Source organism: Chiloscyllium plagiosum, chromosome 21 (assembly GCF_004010195.1).
Source record: "Chiloscyllium plagiosum isolate BGI_BamShark_2017 chromosome 21, ASM401019v2, whole genome shotgun sequence".
NCBI lineage: Eukaryota > Metazoa > Chordata > Chondrichthyes > Orectolobiformes > Hemiscylliidae > Chiloscyllium > Chiloscyllium plagiosum.
The window spans coordinates 5,077,967-5,103,691 of record NC_057730.1 but is presented as its reverse complement, the minus strand read 5'-3'; the positions used below and the strand labels follow the sequence as shown (position 1 = coordinate 5,103,691).

The 25,725-nt window shown below is 43.7% G+C and overlaps 1 protein-coding gene across 2 annotated transcripts in view; it reads left to right on the top strand.

Annotated features, from left to right (window-relative positions):
* Positions 1 to 25,725, top strand: part of LOC122560484 — a 429,307-nt gene that overhangs the window by 139,495 nt on the left and 264,087 nt on the right. For both annotated transcript variants that reach the window (XM_043711128.1, XM_043711129.1), the window contains exons 19-21: positions 3,535 to 3,717; positions 8,118 to 8,209; positions 23,995 to 24,164. In XM_043711128.1, the coding sequence (XP_043567063.1) occupies positions 3,535 to 3,717; positions 8,118 to 8,209; positions 23,995 to 24,164 (445 nt within the window). The remainder of the gene's footprint in view (positions 1 to 3,534; positions 3,718 to 8,117; positions 8,210 to 23,994; positions 24,165 to 25,725) is intronic.

The window sequence follows — 25,725 nt, the reverse complement described above, 5'->3', positions numbered from 1 at the left end:
CTCCTCGTCTCCATCCTCTATGAAGTCATAGAGATGTACAGTGCGGAAACAGACCCTTTGGTCCAAATCATCCATACCGACCAGATATCCTAAATTAATCTAGTCCCATTTGTCAGCAAATAGTCCCTAGCCCTCTAAACCGTTCCGATTTATATATCCACCCATATGCCTTTTAAATGTTGTACTTGTACCTGTATCCACAACTTCCTCCAGCAGCTCATTCCATACACACACCACTTTGTGTGAAAAAGTTGCTCCTTAGGTTTCTTTTTAAATCTTTCCCTTTTCACACTAAACTGATGCCCTCTAGTTCTGGACTCCCCCACTCCAGGGAAAATACCTTGTCTATTTACTCTCATGCCTCTCAGGATTTTGTAAACCTCTATAAGGTCACCCCTCTGCCACTGATGCTCCAGGGAAAACAGCACCAGCCTGTTTAGCCTCTCCCTCAAACCCTCCAACCCTAGCAATGTCCTTGTAAATCTTTTCTGAACCCTTTCAAGTTTCACAACATCCTTCCTTTAGGAGGGAGACCAGAATTGCGCGCAATATTCCAAGAGTGGGCTAACCAATGTCCTGTACAGCTGCAACATGACCTCCCAATTCCTATGTTCAGTGCTCTGACCAATAAAGGAAAGCATACTAAATATGACCTACCTTGTATTCTTAGACTGTGACCCCTGGTTCTGGACTCCCTGATCATTGAAAATATCCTTCCTTTGTTTACCCTGTCTGGTCCTGTTAGAATTTTATAGGTTTCTGTGAGATCCTGTCCCCGTCTGGCTCATTCTTCTAAACTCCAGTGAATATGGCTCTTACTGATCCAATCTCTTTTCATACATCAGTCCTGCCATCCCAGGAAACGATCTGGCTAAACCTTTGTGGCACTCTCTCCATTGGTAGGACATCCTTCCTCAGATAAGGAGGCCAAAACTGCACACCATAATCCAGGTCTGGTCTCACCAAGGGCCTGCACAATCGCAGCAAAACATCCCTGCTTCTGTACTTCTCACTATGAAGGCTGACATATCATTTGCCTTCTTCATTGCCTGTTGGACCTGGTGTACTTACTTTCAATGACTGGTGTACAAGAGCATCCAGGTCTTGTTGCATCTCCTCCTTCCCCAAGCTACAGGTGCTCAGGTAATAATCTGCCTTTCTGTCATTGCTGCAAAGTGGATGACCGCACATTTATCCACATCATACAGCAACTGCCATGCATTTTTCCCACACACTCAGTCTGTCCTAATCATACTGAAGCATCTCTGCATCCTCCTCCCAGGTCAATCCCCCGCCCAGCTTTGCGTCATCTACAAAGTTTAAAATTGTGCATGTTGTTCCTTCAGCCAAGCCACTAGTTTAGATCGTGAATTGTTGATCTCTGCACTCCCCTGCTTGTCACTGTCATTTGGAAAAAAAGACCCGTTTCATTTCTTTGGCTTCCTGTTTGCCAACCCGTCTGTCTATATCAGTACATTACCCTCAATCATGCACTCTCTCCATGCTAATCCCTTCTGTGGGACTATAGAGATTGGAACGAGGTTGGTCGGGTGGATCACATAGAATATGAGTTCCCTGATTAGGGCTGTTAACCTGGACCAATCGGTGCCCAGGCTGGCAAATATAAACAGAGGTGTCAGTGACTTTCCTTACTCTTGGGCCTGGTTCTGAGCTAACTAGTTAGAGTCCATGCACTGTGCATGCGTAAATAAAGGGTGACTTGGTGATGGGATACCAGCCTCAGTGGAGTTATTTCAGGGATCTTACTGAAAGCTTTCTCAATTATAGCATATCCACTGGCTCCCCCTAATAAACTCTACTAGTTACATCCTTGAAAGCATTCAGTAGATTTGTCAAGCATGAGAGGTGGGAGAAATAAACGTCCTGCTAATGGGTCGTGGGTGCAGCTAACATGAGAACCTGATGAAGGTGGCAGTGTTTGTATGTGTTTTTGTTGTTTCACTGTTCTGAGCCTGTAGAAAGAGAGAGGGAGAGATCACGTGGGGCTGTCTGGGTGGTGGTTGTGGCTAACTTCCTGTTTGAGCAACCGTTTACCCACATGATGTCCCAGCCTAGACTGTTGATTGGACGTGGAGCCAATCCCTACCCTGCCCGTCTCCCATGCTGCTGACCGGACACCTTCCCACCAACTGACCATGTACTTAGCCAAGCTGAGGTGATTAGGGTGGAACAGGGAGGCAAGTGGGCCACTCGCTTTTCCATTCTCACCTCACTGGAAACTGTCAAATCCAGCCCAATTAAGGGCTGGCAAATTTCCCAATCCAGGTTTTACCTGGTCCCTTGGCCAGTAATCATTAACGTGGGCACGATGCCAATGCATCCAGAGTAAATCTGGACGATGCATCCTTAAAACAGTTGGCAACCAAAGACTTGTTTTGTCATTGTAAAGGATCTACTTTATCAGTGGTAAAAATGAACCCAAGATAAATTGAAAAGTAAACTAAACTAGTAATTAAGAGCTTCTCTTTAATTCTTAGAAGACGTGATAGGCTTCTGAGGACATGTAGCTGATGATATGTAATTCAGAAAAGAACATAGTGGTGCATTCTGAGGAAGACTGAAGAGAGGCAACAATTGAAGGTGGCAGAGCAGGTTGGGAAAGGACTTGGTTAATTAAACATGGGATCCTGAGATTCAGAATGAGAGGCATAAGTTCTCAAAACCACCCTCAACTGGGGTGATGTGCTCAATCCTGGTATCTCACTTTATCAAGGATGCAGGAAAGATTTTAAAAGAATGATTCTGGAATGCAGCACTTTTAGTGGTTAGATTGGAGAAGCTAGGGCTGTTTACCTGAGAGAAGAAAAGGCTGTGAAGATCTATCAGAGATTTACAAGATCATCAGGAGTCTGGTCAGAGTAATTAAAGAAAAAGTCTTTCTATCGGGAACCAAAGGGCAATTTAAGGTGACTGGCAAAAGAAGCAAAGGTGATATGCGATGGATGCAGTGCCTGAGAACGTGTTGGAGGCAGGTTCAGAGGTGGAATTTGGTGGAGTACCTGAAAAATAAATTGCAGGGCTATGAAGAAAGAGTGGGCAAGTGAGATGCTGTTGTAAAGAGCCAAAATGTACATGATAGGCCACCTTGCTCTAACCATCCTATGATTCTAGATCCATTCAACTTGACACTCTGACCTCAATCGAACTGATCTAGCAATCTCGAGCCAATTAGAGCTAAGCTTAAATGAATGCACTTAAACCACTATGTTGCTCCATCTGGCTGATGTTACACTGTAATGCTCTATGTTTCAAAGAGACTTTAAATTACAAATTGCGTAAAAAATAAAAACGCAGGTAAAATGCAATCAGAATAAAAACAAAATAATTTGCATCCAACTGCTCATTCACCTATACCTTCTCAAAAAAATGAAGCATTTACTTTAAGAGAACAATAGTTGAACACAAAATATAATTCTTCTCATTCCAAAAACGAATGCTGTTTCAGTTTGTTTCTTACTGACATTTGAAGAGTGGAGAAAGTCTAACATGGTGTCTATGCCATTCTGCTTTTAGTGCTCACGTTCATGTGTCTGTCCACATGGGAGTTGACGGGGCAATTGGTAAAGCTGGTCTGGAATGGGTGGCAGGAATGAGAACATTGACAAGCCTTGATGGTGGAATCCAGTTAAAGAAAGGACAAGACCTGAAAATCTTCCTGAACACACCACAGGAGACGATGGAGATCATAGATATCAGGTGATAACAGGATGATGATTTGACTCTAAAACTACTGCATAGGTACGCAACCCGTATACGTAATATACAGCACTCGGGTTAACTATTGGCAATTATTTTGCTCTCTGTTTTAAGATTCTTAATATGATTGTCAATTCAGGCTGGACAGGAGCCACTTTCATTTCGCAATCCTAGGCAGGGTACTACTGTGGTTCCCTCAGTGATAAGATGCTGGTCATGGAATATTATGATTTTAGTGGAGTTTTTGATCAATTTTTATTTAAACTTGGTATTTATAAAAGACACGATCCCTTATCAGGAACCTCCACAAAGATATTTCACAGTTCTTAGCTTCAGGCACGGTGAGGATCAAGGCACAGTGAGGTCAGCACAGTGGCCCAGGGACCCGGGTTCGATTCCACCCTTGGGTGACCGTCTGTGTGAAGTTTGCACATTCTCCCCGTGTCTGCGTGGGTTTCCTCCGGGTGCACCGGTTTCCTCCCACACTCCAAAGATGTGCAGGTCAGGTGGATTGGCCATGCTAAATTAGCTTGTAGTGTCCAGGATGTGCAGGCTAGTGGATTAACCATGGGAAATGCAGGATTACAGAGATATGTCTAGGTGGGATGCTCTTCAGAGGGTCGGTGTGGACTCAATGAGCTGAATGTCCTGCTTCTACACTGGAGGGATTCTATGATTGTCTCATCTTCCTCAAGAAGACCAATTATGGTCTCTACTACTTGGAAGGGCAAAGGCAGCAGAATCTAATGGACTGTCACTTCCAAGCCACTCACCACCCTGACTTGGAAATATATCTCCGTTCTTTGTATCGTTGGGGCAAAATTTTGGAATACCCTCCTCAACAGCATTGTAGGTCTATGTAGACTGCAGCGGTTCAAGAAGGCAGCTCACCACCACCTTCTCAAGAGACAACTAAGGACAGGCAATAAAATTGGCAGCACAGCCATCCTATGAGTGAATAAAAATATTTTGATATGTACTGATTCTCAGAGCAGCTGAAATATTTGAGCCTGTAGAATTAAAAATGGAAAAGAAATTGTTTATGCGCAGATGGAGGTCTATTGGAACATTTGTGCTAATCTGTTGCTAGTTTTATGCCTGACTGAGGTAATGTGTTGGAAATTCATGCCCTACGATTTGTTTATTTAATCATTGTGGGATGTGGGCATTGCTGGCTGGGCCAACAGTTATTGCCCATCCCTAGTTTGCTCTTGAAGGTGGTGATAAGCTGCTTTCTTGAACCGCTGCAATTCACCAGCTGTGAGTAAACCCGCAATGCCATTAAATTCCAGGATCTTGACCCATTGACAGCGAAGGAACGGTGATACATTTCCAAGACAGGATGGTGAGTGACTTAGAGGGGAGCTTGAAGATGGTGGTGTTTCCACATATCTGCTACCCTTGTCCTTCCACATGGAAGTGGTCATGGGTTTGCACGGTACTGTCCAAGGATCTTTGGTGATTTTCTGCAGTGCATTTCTTTGGTGCTACACTGTCACTCATGTGCGTCGGTGGTGGAGGGAGTGATGCTTGTGAATGTGGTGCCAGTCAAAAAGGCTGCTTCCTCCTGGATGGTGTCCAGCTTCTTGAGTGTTGTTGAGGCTGCACTCATCCAGGCAAGTGGGGAGCATTCTATCACTATTCCCTGAGCTGTCACAAAATGCAAGGATTTCAGGAAGAACTCAAAATGTCTTTGTTTAGACTGAGGTTGGCAGAAAGCACAGATCAGGTTTCTGTGCTTAAGAGTGATGATTATTAATAGACACTGACTCGAGGTGATCAACCGGGAGCAATGAGCATATAACTCTACAAGGTAAAACACCAACCTCATTAAACACCCTCTCTTCAAACACATAGTGACAGACACAGACAGGAAAGAATTGGGGCAGGGAAAGGCAGGCCAGTGATTTGCTGAGATGATTCTTGCGCTGTTCAGAGCACTGCTTCTCGGTCTTCCTTCTTCCTCCAGGTACTCTCACTTGTTTACAAGAGGTGCAGGGTGACTGATTCCCACTTATAATGGTCTTTCACTCATCAATTAAAAGTCACAGCTTACAAAAAGCTGGGAAGGGGAAATAAACTGGCTGTTTTCAGGCTTGAGATGTTTTTTCCACCAGCGCATGCTAGGAATTTAAGAGGCAGTCCGGGATTGGTAGGAACAGTGAGGGTGCAGTTGAAATGTATTAAACTTGTTTACAAGAGGTGCAGGGTGACTGATTCCCACTTATAATGGTCTTTCACTCATCAATTAAAAGTCACAGCTTACAAAAAGCTGGGAAGGGGAAATAAACCGGCTGTTTTCAGGCTTGAGATGTTTTTTCCACCAGCGCATGCTAGGAATTTAAGAGGCAGTCCGCGATTGGTAGGAACAGTGAGGGTGCAGTTGAAATGTATTAACTCCGTTTCCTGTTGAGTAACCAGTTGGAACCACATTAAAAACAATATCTGGGTGCCCTGATGTTGATGGAACAGCAATGAATTTTAATTGGCTTGCCAGCGGCATGTTTTAAAATAATTTCCTGAAGCAGAAGAGAAACAGTAACAAAGGATTAAAGAGACATGCTACTCCGACTCATCTGTTGCGCTCCAAAATGGAGGGCCAGTATGATGATGTCCAAGTATTACTGCTTTTTTTTTGTTCTGGAGAGCCCCTAAAGAGATGGACTTGGTTCTTCTTCTTCCACTGCCTCTACTGCTTCCCTCCCCAAACCATGCGGATTCCACCCACACCCTTCCCACTCCTAAACCTGGACATGGCTTCTCTCATGGTGACCATCGTCTGGTAATGTCTGGCTTTCCTGGTTGACTGGCCTTGGCTTTCTGCTAGGAATGGCTGAGCATCTGACTAGAAGGTTTCAAATGCGGCCTGCTGCTGAATTTCATATTCCCTTTGTGTCCCTCTCAGAGTGACCATGGCTTCTGCTATCACATCACTCAGCGGCCTCCTACACACCAGTAAAGAAAATGCAATTTTGTAACCAAAGAAAAAGTCTTGGATGGAAATGGAGCAGGAGGCAGATGGGTGGAATGAAGAATCAGGATCAGCCATGACCTCACTGATTTGATTAGAATGGGCACAAGCTGCCAACTCCATGAAGTGACAGGGTTACAATCATAGAATCCCTACAGTGTGGAAGCAGGTCATTAAGCCCATCAAGTCCACGCTGACCCTCCAAAAAACATCCTACCCAGACCCATCCTCTTATGCTATCCCTGTAACCTTGCATTTCCCATGGCTAATCCACCTAGCCTGCGTATCCCTGGATACAATGGGCAATTTAGCATGACCAATCCACCTAACCTGTGTGTCTTTGGACTGTGGGAAGAACCTAGAGCATGAGGACAAAACTTGCACAGACACAGGGAGAATGTGCAAACTCCACACAGACAGTCCTCCGAGGGTGGAATCGAATGTGGGTCCCTGGCGCTGTCTTACAGCAGTGTTAACCAGACTCATTAACATAATACAATGTGGGAAAATGTGAGGTTATGCACTTTGAAAAATATAACTGCATTATCAAATTTGGTGATGAGTAAGGAAATGTCACAGACTTTAATTTGATTGTAATACGTAGTTGCGAACGTCCCAAATGTTGGGATGTTCAAATGGGTATTAATAATGAATGACAAATTCTTGGTGTTCCTTCCATCGTTTTAAGTTTGTTTCAAATTAACCCTTTCAGAGGTGTTGTTACACCCCTCTGGAGTAGGTGGGACTTGAATCTGGGCCTCTTGGCTCAGAGGTAAGGACACTACCACAGTGCCTCAAGGGTCCTCTTCATTTGTTTTATCGGTACACCGATATGTGAATAAGCGAATACATTTTTTTGTTTGCCTCAGAATATCGGGGGACTGGGTTCGTAAATAGGGCAAATGTGGCCCCTTTTCCACAGCAGTCAGCTGATCTATTCATAGAACCCCCCACAGTGTAGAAGCAGGTCACTCAGCCCACACCGGCCCTCTGAAGAGCATCCCACCCATACCAATCCCCCACTACCCTATCTCCATAACCCTGCATTTCCCAAGGCTAATCCATCTAACCTGCACATTCCTGGACACTATGGGCAGTGTAGCTTCGCCAATCCACCCTAACCTGCACCTTTTTGGACTGTGGGAGGAAACCAAGACACCCAGAGGAAACCCACGCAGGCACAGAGAGAATGTGCAAACTCCACACAGATTCCTGAGGCTGGGATCGAACCAGCTTCCCTGGGGCTGTGAATCACCCTGCTGAGTGGTGGGTAGGTGAGTTGGAGGGAGTGGTGTTGAATGCCAGGTAGGTTAGATTCTCCGTCAATCTATGGGAGATTGCTGCTCCCGAGTAAATCCGGTCAGGTATGTGACCGTCAGAAATAGGGACGGTTGTGAGGCTCAAGTATTAATTGATTTGGTTTTTGCAGCTCAAGACTTTACACAACAAATCCAAGTCGCAAAGAGGAAATGATTGGATCCTTTGATCGAAGGGAAGCAAGAACCTGTAGTGAAGATGAAAGTAAGCTGGCCATTTACATTACATCCATATAGGTACTGGGGGCTATTGTTCAAAATTACCTTCTGAAAGATGTTGCCTCATCCTGTTTGAGGACAAAGTGGTGTGGTCCTCCGTCATCTCTTCAATCTGCTGCCGCTAGGATTGTCTGTCTGGTACTCAGCAACCACCGCAAAGTAAGTGTGAGTGAGAGGCGGAGTCCAGTGTCACAGACCGTTTCCCTCCAAGCCAGATCCTATGCAACTTGTCTCTTGTTCTGTTTTCACGGACCCTCTACATTTGTGTTCCATTCGCATTGGTCCACCATTATTTGTCCCAAAAGGGATTTCTGTTTTTGGGATGGAATAGTAATTCATCAGGATTGCCACCAGAATATGGGATACACTATACCATAAACCTCACTGTAATTCTGGCCTCACTATAACATGGATCCTTCTGTTACAGTGACTCATATTATCCTGAATTAGAGTTACAGGACAGGTATCTATTGTGAGGCATTGACTTGGTCTTTTGCCTCCTTCAGAGACAACCCTGGGTCTATCACCAGCTCTCATCCATCTGTTCTGGAGAGTAGCACTAAGAAGAGCACTAAGTGGGGAAAAAAAAACAACTGCAGAAGCTGGAAATCAGAACTTGCTGGGAAACTCAACAGGTCTGGCAGCATCTATGGAGAAAAATCAGAGTTAATGTTTTGGGTCAAGTGATCCTTCTTTAGAATTGTTGGTAGCTAGGAAAGAGTTGGTAAATGTGCTGAAGATTTGTGGGGTTGGGGGGAGGAGGAGGGGGGAAGGAGGATTAAATGATGAGCAGAGAGAGAGAGAAAAAAAAAACAACAGCTGAACAGACAATGAAATGGGTGGAGTAAGCCTGGGAAAATGAAGGGAGACCATTAGTGGCTGACAATGGGTTGTTTATGGTAGCAGCCCTTGTGATGACAAGGCCAGGTGTATGGGGGTTGGGGTAAGGAAGGTGCTCAAGCCCTACATACTGACAGCATATGTACCAAACATTTCCTCACTACTATCAGTTCTGAAGAAGGGTCACTGGACCCAAAACGTTAACTCTGCTTTCTCACCACAGATGCTGCCAGACCTGCTGGGTTTCCCTAGCAATTTTTGTTTTTGTTTTTGTTTCTGAAGAGAAAAATGGATGCTAGGCCAAGCCTGCCAACTGACATGTATTTGTAGCCTGCAGTAGTCCCACTTGGTGTGAGACAAGGGAGAATGGTAAGCCTTATCACCCTCTTCCTGATGCCATCCCAACAGCAATGAAGCTAAATTAGTAAATGTTCCTTTAATTCAACCTGAATGCCATGTTTACTTTCAAACAGCCACTTGATATTAAGGCAGTGTGTTAGCTGAAGTGCTAGCCACCAAAGTGCTGTACAACATCTTTAATTCACATGAGGATTAATTGTTCAACCAACCTCCAGCGGATCATTCCTGGCATTGGCTTTGACTCTTTTACCAAGATGGCATCCTTCACTGGATACTGGAGACGCTGTTTAATGCCCCACATTGGCCCTTTTTGGACACTCTCTTTAATAAACCCTTTGTGTTCTGGCAAGCACTTATTGCTCAACCAGAGCCACGAAAAGCAGTTTATCTGGTCATTCACCTCGAGACTATAAAGGGTTCTTTTACAAAATTATAAATTGTCAGCCAATGTCCGTAGTAATGTACAAGACCTCATGACAGTGCACTCTGGAATGTGATGGTTCCTGCCTACAGCATTGTGCTAAGCTTAATAGTGTAAATATTTAAAAGTACATTTAAGTCAATGATAATCTTCCCAACAACCTAGGGACTCAGCGTTCTCTAAATACTATCAAGGACATAATCTGTTCTAAGGCCCGCTGGCTTGCTAACAGACAGACAGTCTTCAGCCTGCCTTCCATCATACACTGGAAGATAAATGTTCAAGTGCACACTTTGCACAAGAGCTTCATCTTGTTAGCCTCACTCCGTAAAACTCATACTTCACAGATTACAAACTCCAATTTTTGTACAATTACTTCATATCCAATTAATCCTTAATTAGTATATCCATCACCTTAAAAATCCTGTCTTCCAATTTTGTCCTTTGATTTAATCCCACTTATGACTGTGTTTTCAAATTCATTGCTCCTGTCCCACAAAAAAATCAGTTATATGCATCATAAGTTTTCTTGAAATCTGCACCTTATGATGCTAGTAAAACACAGCAGATTCTGCCATTAACTGAAAATAGCCAGTTTTAATAAGACAAGGCTTATGGGGATGTGCTAAACTCTAGGATAATAATTTAGGGCATAAACATGACCAAGATTAAAAATCTCACAACACCAGGTTATAGTCCAATAGGTTTATTTGAAAGCACTAGCTTTTGGAGAACTGCTTCTTCATCAGGTGGTTGTCAACCTGGTGTTGTGTGGTTTTTAGCTTTGTACACCCCGGTCCAACACTGGCATCTCCAAATTTGATGACCAGAATGTCTCTTTGAGGAGAAAGAAACACTTCCCTATCGAGTTTATCACTGTGCAGAAATGCAGCTTTAATGTCAATTGATCCATACTTCTAAGCACTTGTTGCTAACAAAGACAAGAAAATTGTCTTTCCTACCATTGGTGAATCTACCCCTATCTTGAACCCCCAGTTTTTCATCAAAACATTGTACCACCAGCCTTGCTTTAGGGTTAGAGGTCCCATGAAGGGCCACCTTTCCATTGCATATCTAGTTATGGGATAGGGCTGGTTGTCCCTATCTGGCACCTCCGCAGCAAATTCTCTCCAGCTTTGAAGTTGTCATTTTGCGGCATCTTTTATTAACTCATCTCCTAGTTTGTTCATGGCCACTGAGTCTTCCTGATCACATGGGCTTCTGCTGCTGATTTGTACTATGTTTTTTGACCTGGTTAAACTGCGTTCTCTATCTTGCTTTCCATCTCTTTCTGAACTGCTACTGATTCCCCACCAGAAATATATGGAATTCCTTCCAATGGTTTGTGCTCTCTTTCTAGGGCCTTGTTCCCTCCCAGAACCATTGTAGGAGCGCTCACTGCGCCTCCTTGCCTTCCATCTTCATATTTCATGCTCCCAAAGTTGCCTGCCTGACCTCCTGCATTCACTGTGTGAGCTCATCCAACTTTTATATTTTCCAGTAGCTTTCCCTGTCTTACTTACAATAGCTGCATTTCTTCACTGACTAGCTCTTTCTAGTAAATAGTCAAGAGTGTGGTGGTGGAAAAGCACAGCAGGTCAGGCAGCATCCGAGGCGCAGGAGAATCGACATTTCGGGCAAAAGCCCTTCATCTGGTAAATACTTGACCATCATGTCCACTTTTAGTAGTTGTCCTTTGGGACAAATGGCCTCATATTGACCATTGGAACACATCTGTCCATCACTGGACAAACTGTCAAATGCAGCAAACACTGAATAAAAACTGAAAGAACTGTGGTTGCTGTAAATCAGAAATTGGACTCAATATCAACAATTTTAGGGCTTGAGCTCTCCCATGTCCTTCCCCCTACCCCAATACACCAGGCTTTGTTATCACATAGTCTGCTAACCCATTGTTAGCCACTAATAGTTCCCAATAATAGCTATTCACCCTCTCAGCCACTCCTTTGTCTATCCAACTGTTTTTCTCTCTCTTTGGGGCTCTATCCCCACTCCTCGCCCCCTTCTACCACCTTATCTTCTGCAATAAACCAACATTTTCCAAGTTACTATCATTCTGAGGAAGGGTCGTTCAATCCGGATCTTTAACTCTGATTTCTGTCCACAGATGCTGCCAGACCTGTTGACCTTTTCCAGCAATTTCTGTCCTTATGTAAAATGCAACAGTTTTATCCTTAAAGGGTGTATGAAACATTGAGTCTGGGAAGTACCTGGCTACTCACTATTTTCTGAACTCCTTCGGAATTCGCAAATTTGTAATCAATACCACGCACCCTTGAAGAGTGTACCCAAACAGTCTGTTTCCCATGCTGCACACTTATTACGTTTCCATCTTTCCCGACCTCTCCATCTTTAAATCCCTCTCTCTCTCTTAATTAGCCATGTTTCCCCTGATTGAAACCAGTTTCTGTTGGCCTTCCCTGAAGTCTTAAGGCTCACCAAATTCTTTGAGATTAATGAAAGCCTTTCTGTTGCATGCCGTGCTTTCAAACGCTTCAAAACAATTAGAGTTTCCTTCTCAAATTTATTGCCTGATGTAACCTTAGAATTCCAACCAAATATAAACTGACATGGACCATAACCTCCAACTATCTGCAGCAAATTGTTAGTATGCACAACCCACAGAAGTGGCGACAATATTAACAGTTCAACTGATCTGTCAACACGTTTTTAACCATTTTGTCTATTACAGCACAGCCCTTTTAGCAGACTTCATCATGAAAAGACTTCCTGTTGCTTCCTATTCATAATTGTTATGTTCACATTTTCATAAATACCTGTAAATTTGTTAAATTGAACAACCACCACACCCCGATTATCAGTTTGAAATTTTGCCAGTGGGCAAAATGCTAAGGTCATAACTTGCTGCTCCTTTGGTAAGGAAGTAGTTGAGGCCCACATTGTAACATCATTCTTCCGCAGATCATAAAGTTAATTTTCAGAAAACAGGGGTGAGTAATCATATCCTAAAAACTTTTACATAGTGACTCACCATCATCTGCCGCCATTGTTATACCCTAAAGCATAACTGTTTTTGAGCAGAAGTCACCCACATTTGCAGTGAGAGCTTTATTTCAGTGAACCACACTTCACAAAACTCTCAACCCACTGATAACTGGCTCCCCATCAATTCTCACCCGATTAACCCTTAATTAATATTTACCATTGGTTCCCTTGCTTCATTATGTGTGTCCTTGTATGTTATGATCTATCTGTATTGCATGCAAAACAAAACTTTTCACTGTACTTAGGTATGTTACGCCATGGGGTAAATCGTCCTGCTTAATTTAAACCAGCAACACAGAAAAGATTTATCCCATGCAGTAATCGGTGAAAATTCGAGAGGCCAATAACTAGTTAAAGTAAACGTAACAACTTTATTTCTTAAAGTATAACAGAGAATAATTAACTAACAACTATTTACATCTCCTTCCTCTAACCTATCTTTTAACTTTCTTTCTATAATACTAGCCCGATTTAAACCCCCCTCCCGCAACCCCAGATTAAGAATGACCAAAGATTCAAGTTTTCAAAACCAGCCAGCTGTCGAATCTTCTATTTGGATTTTCCTATGTTGTCTTAGGGATTATGCTTCACAGGTTATGGATGGATGGATAAAGGTTCCTTTAGGAGAGCGATTCTCCGGGCAGTCTGCAGATGTCGTTGTCTTGGCAGTTGTCCTCTCAATTGTTCAATTTTCTCTGGTCTTATACCCCCAAAGCATTGGATTGTGTCATTGACTTTTAAGATTGTCAGTATACTAAATTCAAACTTGATTGGAATTTGGTATTTTTCGGGATATAATTTAAACTGATTGGCCTGATTCGAATCTGTTTTGTCATTTCTAGGCAACCAGCTAATTTAGCTTTCGACCAAGTGTTACATTGTTACCTTATTCAGAACACTTGGTGCTGTGTCAGGTAGTTCTGCTGCGTTTAACTCTCTTAAAGGTACAGTACACCCATATCTTCAGTACAGGTGCATGTGACAACAATAAATCAAACTAGGTCTTGAACATTCCTTCAGGCTGTATGAGATGATAAGGTACATATGCTTCAATTAAGCCAAATGTCTGCTGCCTGTATTGTAACACACATCAAGCCCTGTTTCCAGAACACCCAAGCTCACTGACCTACTTTAGGTTCTGCTTTTGCATCACTTCCACTTTAAAATTCTCATCGTTGTTTTCCAATCCCTCCCTGATCTTGCTGCTCCCCAGCTCTGCCATCTCTTCCGGCTTTATAATTTTCTCACACATCAGCCCTCTTCCAATTCTGGTTTTTCCACTGATCTGACTTTAATTGCAGCTTGTGTTCTTCGCAAATGTAGCGGTTTCCCCTGCTTTAGCCACTCTCCTTTGCTCTTTCTGGGGAAGAAAAAGCCCAAGATACAGACGTATGTCCAGTCAATGATATTCTACATTAACATTTCAGAAAATGCATCTTCGTATAGAGATTATGGTCCATATCTATTGCTGCACTTCTTAATGACAGTCTTTTGATTTAACTAATGCAAATGCAATATAATGTGGTCAAATATGAGGTTATCCCTTTTGGTGACAAAAACAGGAAAGCAGATTATTATCTCAGTGCCACGAGACCTGGGTTTTGTGATGGATCAGTCGTTGAAGGTTGGCATGCAGGTGTAGCAGGCAGTGAGGTAAGCTAATGGGCATCCTGGCCTTCAATACAAGAGGATTTGAGTATCCGGAGTAAAGATGTCTTGTTGCGGTTATACAGGGCCTTAGTGAGGCCTCACCTTGAGTATCATGTGCAGGTTTGGTCCCCTAGTCTGAGGAAGGACATAGTTTGAGGGAATCTAGCAAAGGTTCATCCGACTGATTCCCGGGATGGCAGGAAAGACTGGATTGACTGGGCCTGTATTTGCTGGAATGTAGAAGAATGAGGGAGAATTTCACCGAGACGTAAAAAATCCTGATGGGACTGGATAGGCTGAAAGTGGGAAGCATGTTCCCAATGTTGGGGAAGTCCGGAACTAGGGGTCACAGTCTAAGAATAAGGGTTAAGCCATTCAGGACTGGGATGAGGAAGAATTTCTTCACTCGAAGAGTTGTGAACCTGTGGAATTCTCTCCCACAGGAAGCTGTCGAGGCCGCTTTGGGAACTGGATTTGGCACTTGCAGCTAAAGGGATCAAAGGGTATGGAGAGAGGGCAGGAATGGGATTGCATGATCAGCCAAGATCATATTGAGTGTTGGTGCAGGCTGGAAGGGTCGAATGGCCTACTGCACATATTTTCTATGAATCTATGTTTTGTGAAAATAAATCACTGTTATGAACATGGACAGAAAGTACTCAAAATGTCCAATGGAATGCTGGTCTTTATATTTCAAACTCAGAGGAAAAGGTTTAGTTCATTTCTGTGTGTAGAACCAACCTCATAAGTTTTTGTATTATTCACAGTTCATTCGTCTATTGTCCATCCCCATCCCTAATTGCCCTCAGGGCAGTTTAGAGCCAGCCACATTGCTGTTGAATTGCCGTTTCCTTCCCTAAAATACATTTGTGAACCAGATAGCTTTTTCCTAACACCTTGAGATTCATAATTTCGGATTTTTTATTCACGATCTGCCAAGGCAGGATTCGAACTCAGGTTCCTGGAACATTACCTGGGTCTCTGGATTATCATCCGGTGATAATACCACTAGGCCATCGCTTCCCCGACATTAGAGGCATTGCATTGGAAAACAGATGCCAATACACAAATAATTTGATTTTCTGAGATCCTGAGGAAGGGCCGTTGACTCCGATTTCTCTCCCCGGATGCTGCCTGACCTGTTGAGCTTTGCCACCAATTTCTGTTTTTGTTTCTGATTTCGAGTTCTTTTGATTTTTATTAAGACCTTTGATCGTCTTCATTTCTTTGACCTAAGGTGGGGTCCTTGGTGATTATTCACCAAGTTGTGGCAACGTGCCGTGATTGTGGAGCAGCAAGCAGGAAAAAATGGTAGGTCCCAAGTCTGCCTCTTGTGGAGCTGAGATAGGACCTCACATTATTGACATTCAGCTGATACCATGCACCCACCATCCGAGTTACCCAGATTCCCACATGTGATCACAGAATTATTATGGTGCAGAAGAAGGCCATTTGGCCCATTGTAACTGCACCAACACACAAGGACATTGCATAGTCTGAATCCAGGTTCTCCAGTTAATGCCCTCACCTTTTAGTTCTTACAAAAATACTCATGACTGTTCAGCAACAAATCGCAGCTGTTCCTCTGGAAATAATAAAAAATACATTTTGATCATTGCCAACTGTCATAACAGGATCCTGGAAGTGGAACAGAGTCACTCCACTGAGCGAAGGACTTAATCGTGCAGTTAAGCAGAAACATGTGTCACTGTCTTCACTCTATATGTATTACATTGTTTAAATACCATGCCTTCAAATTCACTTTGTTGATCAATGTCATTTTTTCTTTGGTTATTGAGCTCTGAACATCCCAGTGCTTCATTGTGGAATGCGGATCTGAGTAGATTAGATAGCAAAGAGGAATTCAGACTGCTCGAATCCTTAGTTCCAGTACATTAAATATTGGAGCATGTATTGCCAAAAGTGTCACTTTAATCCACTTGCGACAGAATAAGTGGTGTGTTGGGGGGAAAATAGCGAATATTTTGAGTGGCCCCCATATGGGACAGAGGCAGAGGATTGAGCATTCTGGAATATTGTGTCTAGTTCTGATTGCCCATTTATTGGAAGGATGTCTAACCTGGAAAAGATTCAGAAGCGATTTGCCAAGATGATGTTGGGTATGGAAGGTTTGAGTTATAAAGAAAGGCTGGATAAGCTGAGACTTTTTTCACTAGAGCATAGCAGGTTTAGAGGTCACCTGATACAAGTTTAAAAAATAATGAAAGGTATAGCTAGAGTTAATGTGTTTTCCCAAGGATGAGGATTTCAAGACTGGAGGGGGTGGTGGGTGGTGTCACATGTTTAAGGTGAGAGGAGAGAAACTTAAAAGACATGAGGGACAATTTTTTCTACAGAGTGGTTCGCGTGTGGAATGAACTTCCTGAGGAAGTGCTGAATGCGTGTACAGTTAGAATGTTCAAAAGAGATTTGGATAAGTTCATGAATAGGAAATGTTTGGAGGGATATGGGTCAGGAGCAGGCAGGTGGGGCTAGTTTAGTTTGGGATTATGTTCAGCATGGACTGATTGGACTGAAGGGTCTGTTTCTGTGTTGTATGACTCGGAGTCAAAGATTAGAAAGGGATTTTCTTGGTTTTTCATTGGCGTTTACGACAATACCTTGATCTTGACGCTTGCATGATTTCCTCCGGCTGGCAACTCCCTTTTTTTCTGTCAGTCGGCTGGTGCATGTGGGAGTGACATTTGTGAGGACAGAAATCCAGGGGACTGGAGTCGAGTGAGTGTTCTAGTCATGAAGCAATTAAGTTGACACTGGTTTATGGAAGCTGGTGATTCGTACAGTCAGCAAAAAACGCTAAAGAGGCAGGCATTCTTCCAACATGGTTCCGACAGCGTTCACATTATTGGCGACAATGCAGAGGGCAAACCACTCAGCCATCTTCTCATTCAACTCCTGCACCCAGTTATCATCCAGGGCCTCTATTCCTGACAGGAGCTACATCAGGTACAGCAAACTAAACAAAAGGCAAATGGATCTGAGTTTCTATTTTGTCTCTAAAGATTGATTTTGGTTTCCCGTGAACTCTGTTCTGGTACAGACAATTCTCGTACTTAATTTGCTTTTTTAAATGTCATTATTAACCTCTGTCAGTTTGTTTAGTGATTTGCTTCTGTGTCCTATTTAGATCCACATGTTGGAAGTGATATATGTTAACAAAATAAGAAGCCTCTTGCCCTCAAACAGCACACCCACCTCACTGCACACTCACTATTTATACACCCCAACAACTACTCCCACCTGATTTTATTTGATTTATTATTGTCACATGCAATTAGGCACAGTGAAATGTTTTGTTTTGCGTGCAGTACAGGCAGATCATACCATGTAAAGTGCATTATAGTAATGGGACAGAGTGGAGAATGCATTGTTATGGCTGAGAGAAGGTACACAGAGCAAGATCAACATTAACTGTAAAATTTGAGAATTCCATTCAGAAGTCTAATAACGGCAGGGAAGAAACGTTTCTTGATTCTATTCATACGTGTGTGCAAACTTTTATATCTTCTGCCTGAGGGAAGGGGGGTGGAAGAATGTATAAGTGTGGTGGGATGGGGCCTTTGGCTGCTTTCCTGAGGCATTGGGAAGTGTAGTTGGAGTGAGTGGATGGGAGGCTGCTCCAATCAGGGAGTCTTGGCTCATAGATAAAATCGGGTGTGTCAGAGATACTCTGATATTTGACTCTGAATGAGGCAGTACTAAAGTCAAGGAGTGTGTAAGTAAAGGGTGACTTGGTGACAGGATGCCAGCCTCTGTGGAGTTCTTTCTGGCTGGACAGTGAAGATGCCGGGACTATCAAAGACACCCTGATCTGCTCCACTCAAGTACGTTCTTGACCGCTCAGTGGTAGCAAGAGCAGCCTTTTCATATTCATACATACTTTAATACTCAATATTTTCTTTATCAGACTTTTGCAATCATTTCATTTCCTGCCAACTGCCTGAAGCCAGATTCATCCGTGGCAAAGTAAATAAATTGATTGCGAAATTATTTTCCCTCTCTGAAATACATTTGAGCGGATGTTTGAAACTATGTCCAGATGGGGAGGAGGAAAGCTGCAGCATCATAGACCATTCGTTAGGAGAGGAGGAAATTGTAGCCCAAAACTGGTGCTGAAGCATTCATTGCTGACTCCAAGGAGAGAGAGTTCTTCATTTACAACTGTTGACAGTGCTGCTTTGTGTATCTCCTGCAGCATAGGCTCATGAGGGGCCGCATTCTCTCGTCGTAAGAGGAGCCTTATGTCGGTTTCATTTGTCCTGGCTTGAACTGCAATAATTACACCTGACCCAAGCCTTCTGTGGTTTCTTATTGACTGTCTGCTTGCCAAGCAGTGGAAAGTACCGAGTTAGCGAGAAATGCTCAATACCAGCAAAGGTTCAAGTGAAGACCTTGCCTGACATTTCCTGAAGTGTCCTTGTACAGATAGTTTTGTTCAACGTGCATTGCCCTCCAGACCTGCTGCTGAGATAGATGTCACAGCTCTGCTTGGTTCCACTGAAATATTTCAGGCTGGTTTTGTGAATGTCAGAGCTAGAGAGGGGAGGAGTTGTAAGCTGTTCTGGGGGCATTGTGTTCAAATCCTGCTGGGGGCAGATGGTGGAATTTGAATTCAGTTTCAAAAAAAAAACTCTGGGATGAAGAGCCTGGTGATGACCATGGAATCTAAAATGTGGCTAAAACGCTATGTCATTTCATCCCAAATCCTTACCAAAAACAAAACCTCAGACCGATTATCACTCCAATTTGGCTAGAACACAATCTCCCACACCATTAGTTGTCTGGTGTTGATTGTCGGATTGTGTCAGTTTGAACAATCTTGATACAACTTCCAACTCCAGTAAAGTTCCTTCGATTTCATCCTCTTTTTATGATCCATATGACAATGTCACAACCGCACGGCCTGCTGCCACTCTGCTGAATTTTGCCCGGTTTTAGTTTATTCCATGCTCTGATTGAGACAGGAAAGACTCTGTTCTCATGTCACTCCCATTAGTAGAATACAATGGGCCTCTGCACCCCATAGTGAGGGATCTCTGGCTTCAAAAACAAAGGGCAAATATTTGTTGTTCTTCTTCCTCAACAGCAGTGTGTGGGGCTGTGTGATGGTTGTTGTCTGAAACCATTTGTTTACAACGATGCAATTCTCAATTTCTCAACTAAGTTACAAGGTTCTCCCAGACCATTGCCTATAATTACTGCATCAGGCAGTGACAACTACCTTGCAACAGACCTGTGATAATCTTCTATTTTCAAGTGTCATAATTAGATCGGTTCTGTTGCGATGTTTGAATTAATACCTTATTGTAGAGTCCACCTTTGTACTGAGTGTGCACACTTTGGGGTTTTTCAAATTCTGTAAATTTCCCGTTTGAAGGGGGATTCCGATCCTACACCGGAGAAATCAAGATCTTCCGGCCAGGAGCTGACAGTCCATTAGGAATCGTGACGGATTAATTGTCTGCCAGGGCTGGCAAAGATAGAAGATTTTCCTGCGATGGTGCATGTCAGAATGAGAGTAGCTTCCAAATTATGTGAGCAGTTAGCTTCCCACAGGTTCCCAGTCTAATTAGGGGGTCAGTTAGCTCAGCTGGTTGGATGGCTGATTTGCAATGCCGAGTGATGACAACAGTGTGGGTTCAATTCCCGCATGAGCTGAGGTCACTATGAAGCTCTCAACCTCGCTTCTTGCCTGAGGTATTGTGACCGTGAGGTTGAACCACCAGCAGAATGCTGACTTCACTTTGAAATCCATATCTGCTTGCAACCCAGTTTGACTCTCACCTTCTAAGCCATACATGACTCCTCTAATCTTCCTATCAAAAAGTACCAGTTCTATAGCATGAGCTATAACGAGAGGCTAGAAAAACCAGATTGTTTTCTTTGGCACAGCAGAGGCTAAGGGGAGATCTGATAGAAAAATAGAAAATTATAAGATGCATAGCTTGGGTTGATGGTCAAAATCTTTCTCCCCAGAGAAGAAATCTCTAATACTAGGGGGTATGCATTGAAAGTGAGAGCAGGAAAGTTCAAAGGAGATTGTGAGGGGGGCAAGTCTTTTACACAGAGTGGTGGTAGGAGCCTGGAACCTGCTACCAGGGTGGTGAAAGAGGCTGATATGACAGGGACGTTTAAGGACTTTTCGGTAAGCACATGAATGTGCAAGGAATGGAGGGATACAGACCAAGGGCAGGCAGGAGGGATTAGTTTAATTTGGCGTCATGTTCAGCATAATATCATGGACTGAAGAGCCTGTTCCTGTTCTGTAATGTTCTTTGTACTATAACTCAATCCATATTCTCTAGCATTATTCATTAGCTTGTGATCAGACGCCTTATTGAAGACCTTTTGAAAGTCTAGATACATCATATCTACTGCACTACCATTATCACTCTATTGCCTTCTCAAAAGTTTAAGATTGGTCAAGCAAGATTTTCTGTTTTGAAATCCATTTTTTATTGTAGTCCTCACTTTGAGATCTTCTATTCGCTCCTTCAGTCAGGATTCAATTTTTTTTAAACTGCTGAGGAAAAGCTGATTGGGCTATAATTCTCCAGCCATGTTCTGTCTTCCCTTTTAAATAGGTGGTTATCCATCAGTCATAGAGTCCTACAGCACGGAGACAGGTCCCTTGGCCCAAACCGGTCCATGCCGACCAAAATGTCCATCCACGCTAACCCCATTTCCCTGCATTTGGCCCATATTCTTCTAAACCTTTCCTATCCATGTATTTGTCCAAATGCCTTTTAAATGTTAATGTACCCGCCTCAACCACTTCTGCTGGCAGCTCATTCCATGTGCATACCACCATCTGTGTAAAAAAAAAAAAGTTGCCCCTCAGGATCCCTTTTATTTTTCCTCCTCTAACCATAAACTGATGCCTTTTAGTCCTCAGTTCCCCAACCCTGGGAAAAAGACGGAGTGCATTCACCCTATCCATACATTTCTATAAGAACCCTCGGTCTCTTACACTCTAAAGAGAAAGGTCCTAGCTTGTTCATTCCTGGCAACACCCTTGTAAATTTTGGGTGACTAAAACTGAACACAATACTCCAATGCAGCCCTGTACAACTGTAACACAACTCCCCAACTTCTATACTCTATGCCCTGACTGATGAAGGCCATTGTGCCAAAATCCAACTTCACTGCCCTGTCTACCTGTGACTCCACTTTCAAAGAACCGTGCACCTGAACTCCGAGGTACATCTGTTCTATTAAACTCCTTAAGATCCGATCATTCACCATGAAATTCCTACCTTCATTTAACCTTCCAAAATGCAAGACCTTACACATCTATATTAAAGGAGAAAGTGAGGTCTGCAGATGCTGGAGATCAGAGCTGAAAATGTGTTGCTGGAAAAGCGCAGCAGGTCAGGCAGCATCCAGGGAACAGGAGAATCGACGTTTCGGGCATAAGCCCTTCTTCAGGAATGAGGAAAGTTTGTCCAGCAGGCTAAGATAAAAGGTAGGGAGGAGGGACTTGGGGGAGGGGCGTCGGAAATGTGATAGGTGGAAAGAGGTCAAGGTGAGGGTGATAGGTCAGACTGGGGTGGGGGCGGAGAGGTCAGGAAGAAGATTGCAGGTTAGGAAGGCGGTACATCTATATTAAACTCCATTTTGCCATTTCCTGGCCCACTTCCCCAGCTGATCAAGTTCCTGCTGCAATTTCTGATCACCTTCCTCACTGTCCATGACACCACCTATTTTAATGTCACCAGCAAACTTACTAATCATTCATTCTACATTCTCATCCAAATCATTGATATGGATAACAAACAGTAACGGGCCCAGCACCGACCCCTGAGGCACACCACATGTCACAGCCCTCCAGTCCGACAAGCATCCTTCCACTATTACCCTCTGTTTCCTACTATCAAGCCAACTGTGTGTTTAATTTGTCAGCTCCCCTTGGATTCCATGCATTCTAACTTTCCAGAGCAGCATACTATGTGGAACCTTATCATAGGCCTTACTGAAAGCCATATAAACTCCACCTACTGCACTACCCTCGTCAACCTTCCTGGTCACTTCATCAAAGAACTCTAATAAATTTGTGATCTTGCACTCTCAAAATAATGCTGACTATTCCTCATTAAACTCTGAATTTCCAAATGCATGTGTATCGTATATCCCTCAGAATCTTCTCACCTAACTTACTTACCACTTACCTGGTTTATAGTTCCTAGATTTTTTTTTTTGCAGCCTTCTTGAACAATGGCACAACATTCGCTACGCTCCAGTTTCCCGGGACCTCACCTGTGGCTAACAATATGCAAAAATATTAGCCAGGGCCTCTACAATTTCTTCTCTAGCCTCTTGCAGTATTCTTGAATATATATGGTCAGGACCAGGAGATTTATCCACCTTCAGACATTCTAATCCATCCAACACCACCTCTGTTGAGATATAGACTCTCCCCAAAGTATGACCACAGGTACTCTGATGCTATTCCTTTCTCAAAAATATTATTGGACCAGATCTTCTGAGTAGACTTAGAAACCTTCTTTAGTGCCCCAAGCAGACAAGAATATACATTTTGATGCTGTGTGTGTCAACATTAAAACCATGTCCTTTCTTTCGACAATTGGTGCTGTATTCCAGGATTTAAAGGACTAGAGGCTACCGTGACAGCTGAATAAATGGGTGAGGGGATAAGGTATGTGAGGTGGTAGTGCAACAGAATTCCTACCGTGCGGAAAGAGGTTATTCGGCCCATCGAGTCCACATCAAGCGTCCCACCCAGAGACACCCCACTACCCTATCCATGTAACCCTGCATTTCCCATGGCTAGCCACCTAGTCTGCACATCCTTGGACACTCTGGGCAATTCAGCATGGTCAATCCACTTAAACTGCACATTTTTGGAGTGTGGGAGGAAACCGGAGCACCCAGAGGAAACCCACGCAGACACTGGGAGAATGTGCAAACTCCACACAGTCACCTGAGACTGGTATCGATCCTAAGCCCTTGGCGCTGTGAGGCAGCAGTGCTAACCACTGAGCCACCGTGCTGCCCCGAGCAGATTTACGTACGCATTACACTTCTTTCATTGAGAAAAGGCTCCATAGGCAGCCAAAACCCTGTTGCCTGTTTCTACGATTCTGTGATACCTCCTGAGGTGCGAGTACGTGAGGCCTTTACACTAAACTACTGCTCTGGATGTTTGAACAGCGCCACTACAATGCTGATGAATTCACTGAGTTACTCAGTCTAATTACTCCACTTACTAATCTGCTTTGTTGAATATGTTTCCTGAATATTCCTCTTTATTCAGCCTGATTACTGGCACGTTCATAACTTTCACTCAAATGACAAAAAAACTGAAACCATTGCCCTCAGTAGCATTATACCTATTGTAGCTTGCATTTGGTGAGTCATGGGGATGTGAGGCACTTTGGTTTTCTGTATCGCACCTACACATGATTTACAAATGACATTTTGTTTCTCTGCAGTCTCCAAACAGATCGGATGGCAGATTTGTTCCGAAATGTCCTATCCCTTGGGAACCTCTGGCCCTACGTTTCCACTCTCGGGCCCTGCTGAAGTTTCTGTGATGCTAATAAAGCGGGACAAAGGACTACAGCAGTATCTGCTGGAGGCAGCATACTCCTACGTTCATCAGGTATCTCTTCCTCACTGTCCTTGATAGGTTTTAAAAAAAAAGTGGGAGCTAGGCAGCACCTAGTTCTAAAATGTACTGTACAGCAGCTTTGGAGTAGATCAATACCCACTTCACCATGACAACCACCACGGAAACTGGAGTGAAACTTCCTTGGTGCTGGCTCTTCTCTAACCTTCCTGTTATTAATCCTCCGACATCCAAAGAATTTAAAGGAATTGTTAGATGGCAAGTCAGTTAGAAACTCAATTCTAAACATGGCATTTTGCTATAAACTAGATTGAAAATGTTCATATAACTTTAGATTAGATTGCTTACAGTGCGGAAACAGGCCCTTCGGCCCAACAAGTCCTCACCGACCCGCCGAAGCGCAACCCACCCAGACCCATTACCCTACACCTAACACTAAGGGCAATTTAGCGTGGTCAATTCACCTAACCTGCACATTTTTGGACTGTGGGAGAACCGGAGCACCCGGAGGAAACCCACGCAGACACGGGGAGAATGTGCAAACTCCACACAGACGGCTGCCTGAGGCGGCAAGTGAACCTGGGTCTCTGGCGCTGTGAGGCAGCAGTGCTAACCACTGTGCCACCGTGCCGCCCACTAACTTGTGTGAAGATGTAACTGGGCAGCTAGTGATTAGTTAGCTCAGTTAGCTGAATGGCTGGTTTGGATCTAGTGATGCCAACTGCATGTTTACAATTCCTGCACTGGCTGAGGTTAACATGAAAGACTTTCATTCTCAGTCTCTACTCAGGAATTATGTTCTGCGTGGTCTGATTGGATTGAGCTGCATGACTCTATGGCACATCAGGGCAGGACTTATACAGTTAATGGTATGGTCCCTGGGGAGTGTTGCCAAACAAGCAGACCTTGGGCAGCAGGTGTTCATAGTTCCTCAAAGGTGGAGTTGAGAGTAGAAAGGGTAAAAAAGGCGGCTTTTGGGAGGCTTGCCGTTATTGGCCAGTGCCGTGAGTATAGGCGTTGGGGTGTCATGTTGCAATTGTACAGGACAGTAGCTACGTCACTTTTGGAATACTGCATTCAACTCTGGTCTCCCTGCTATAGGAAAGATGTTGTGAAACTTGGAACAGTTCAAAAAAGATCTACAAGGATGTTGCCAGGGTTGGAGGGCTTGAGCTATAGGGAGAGGCTGAACATGCTGGGGCTGTTATCCCTGGAGTGTCGGGGGCTGAGGGGTGACCTTATAGAGGTTTACAAAGTTATGAGGGGCATGGATAGGATAAATGGCCATGGTCTTTTTCCCCAAGGTAGTGGAGTCCAAAATTAGAGGGCATAGGTTTAAGGTGAGAGGGTAAAGATATAAAAAGGGTCCTGAGGGACAACATTTTCACGCAGAGGGTGGCATGTGTATGGAATGAGCTGCCAGAGGAGGTGTGGAGGCTGGTACAATTATGACATTTAAAAGGCATCTGCATGGGTACATGAACAGGAAGGGCCAAATGCTGGTAAGTGGGACTCGATTAATTTAGGACATCTGGTTGGCACAGACAAGTTGGATCTCTGGGTGTGTTTCCATGCTGTGCATCTCTATGACTCT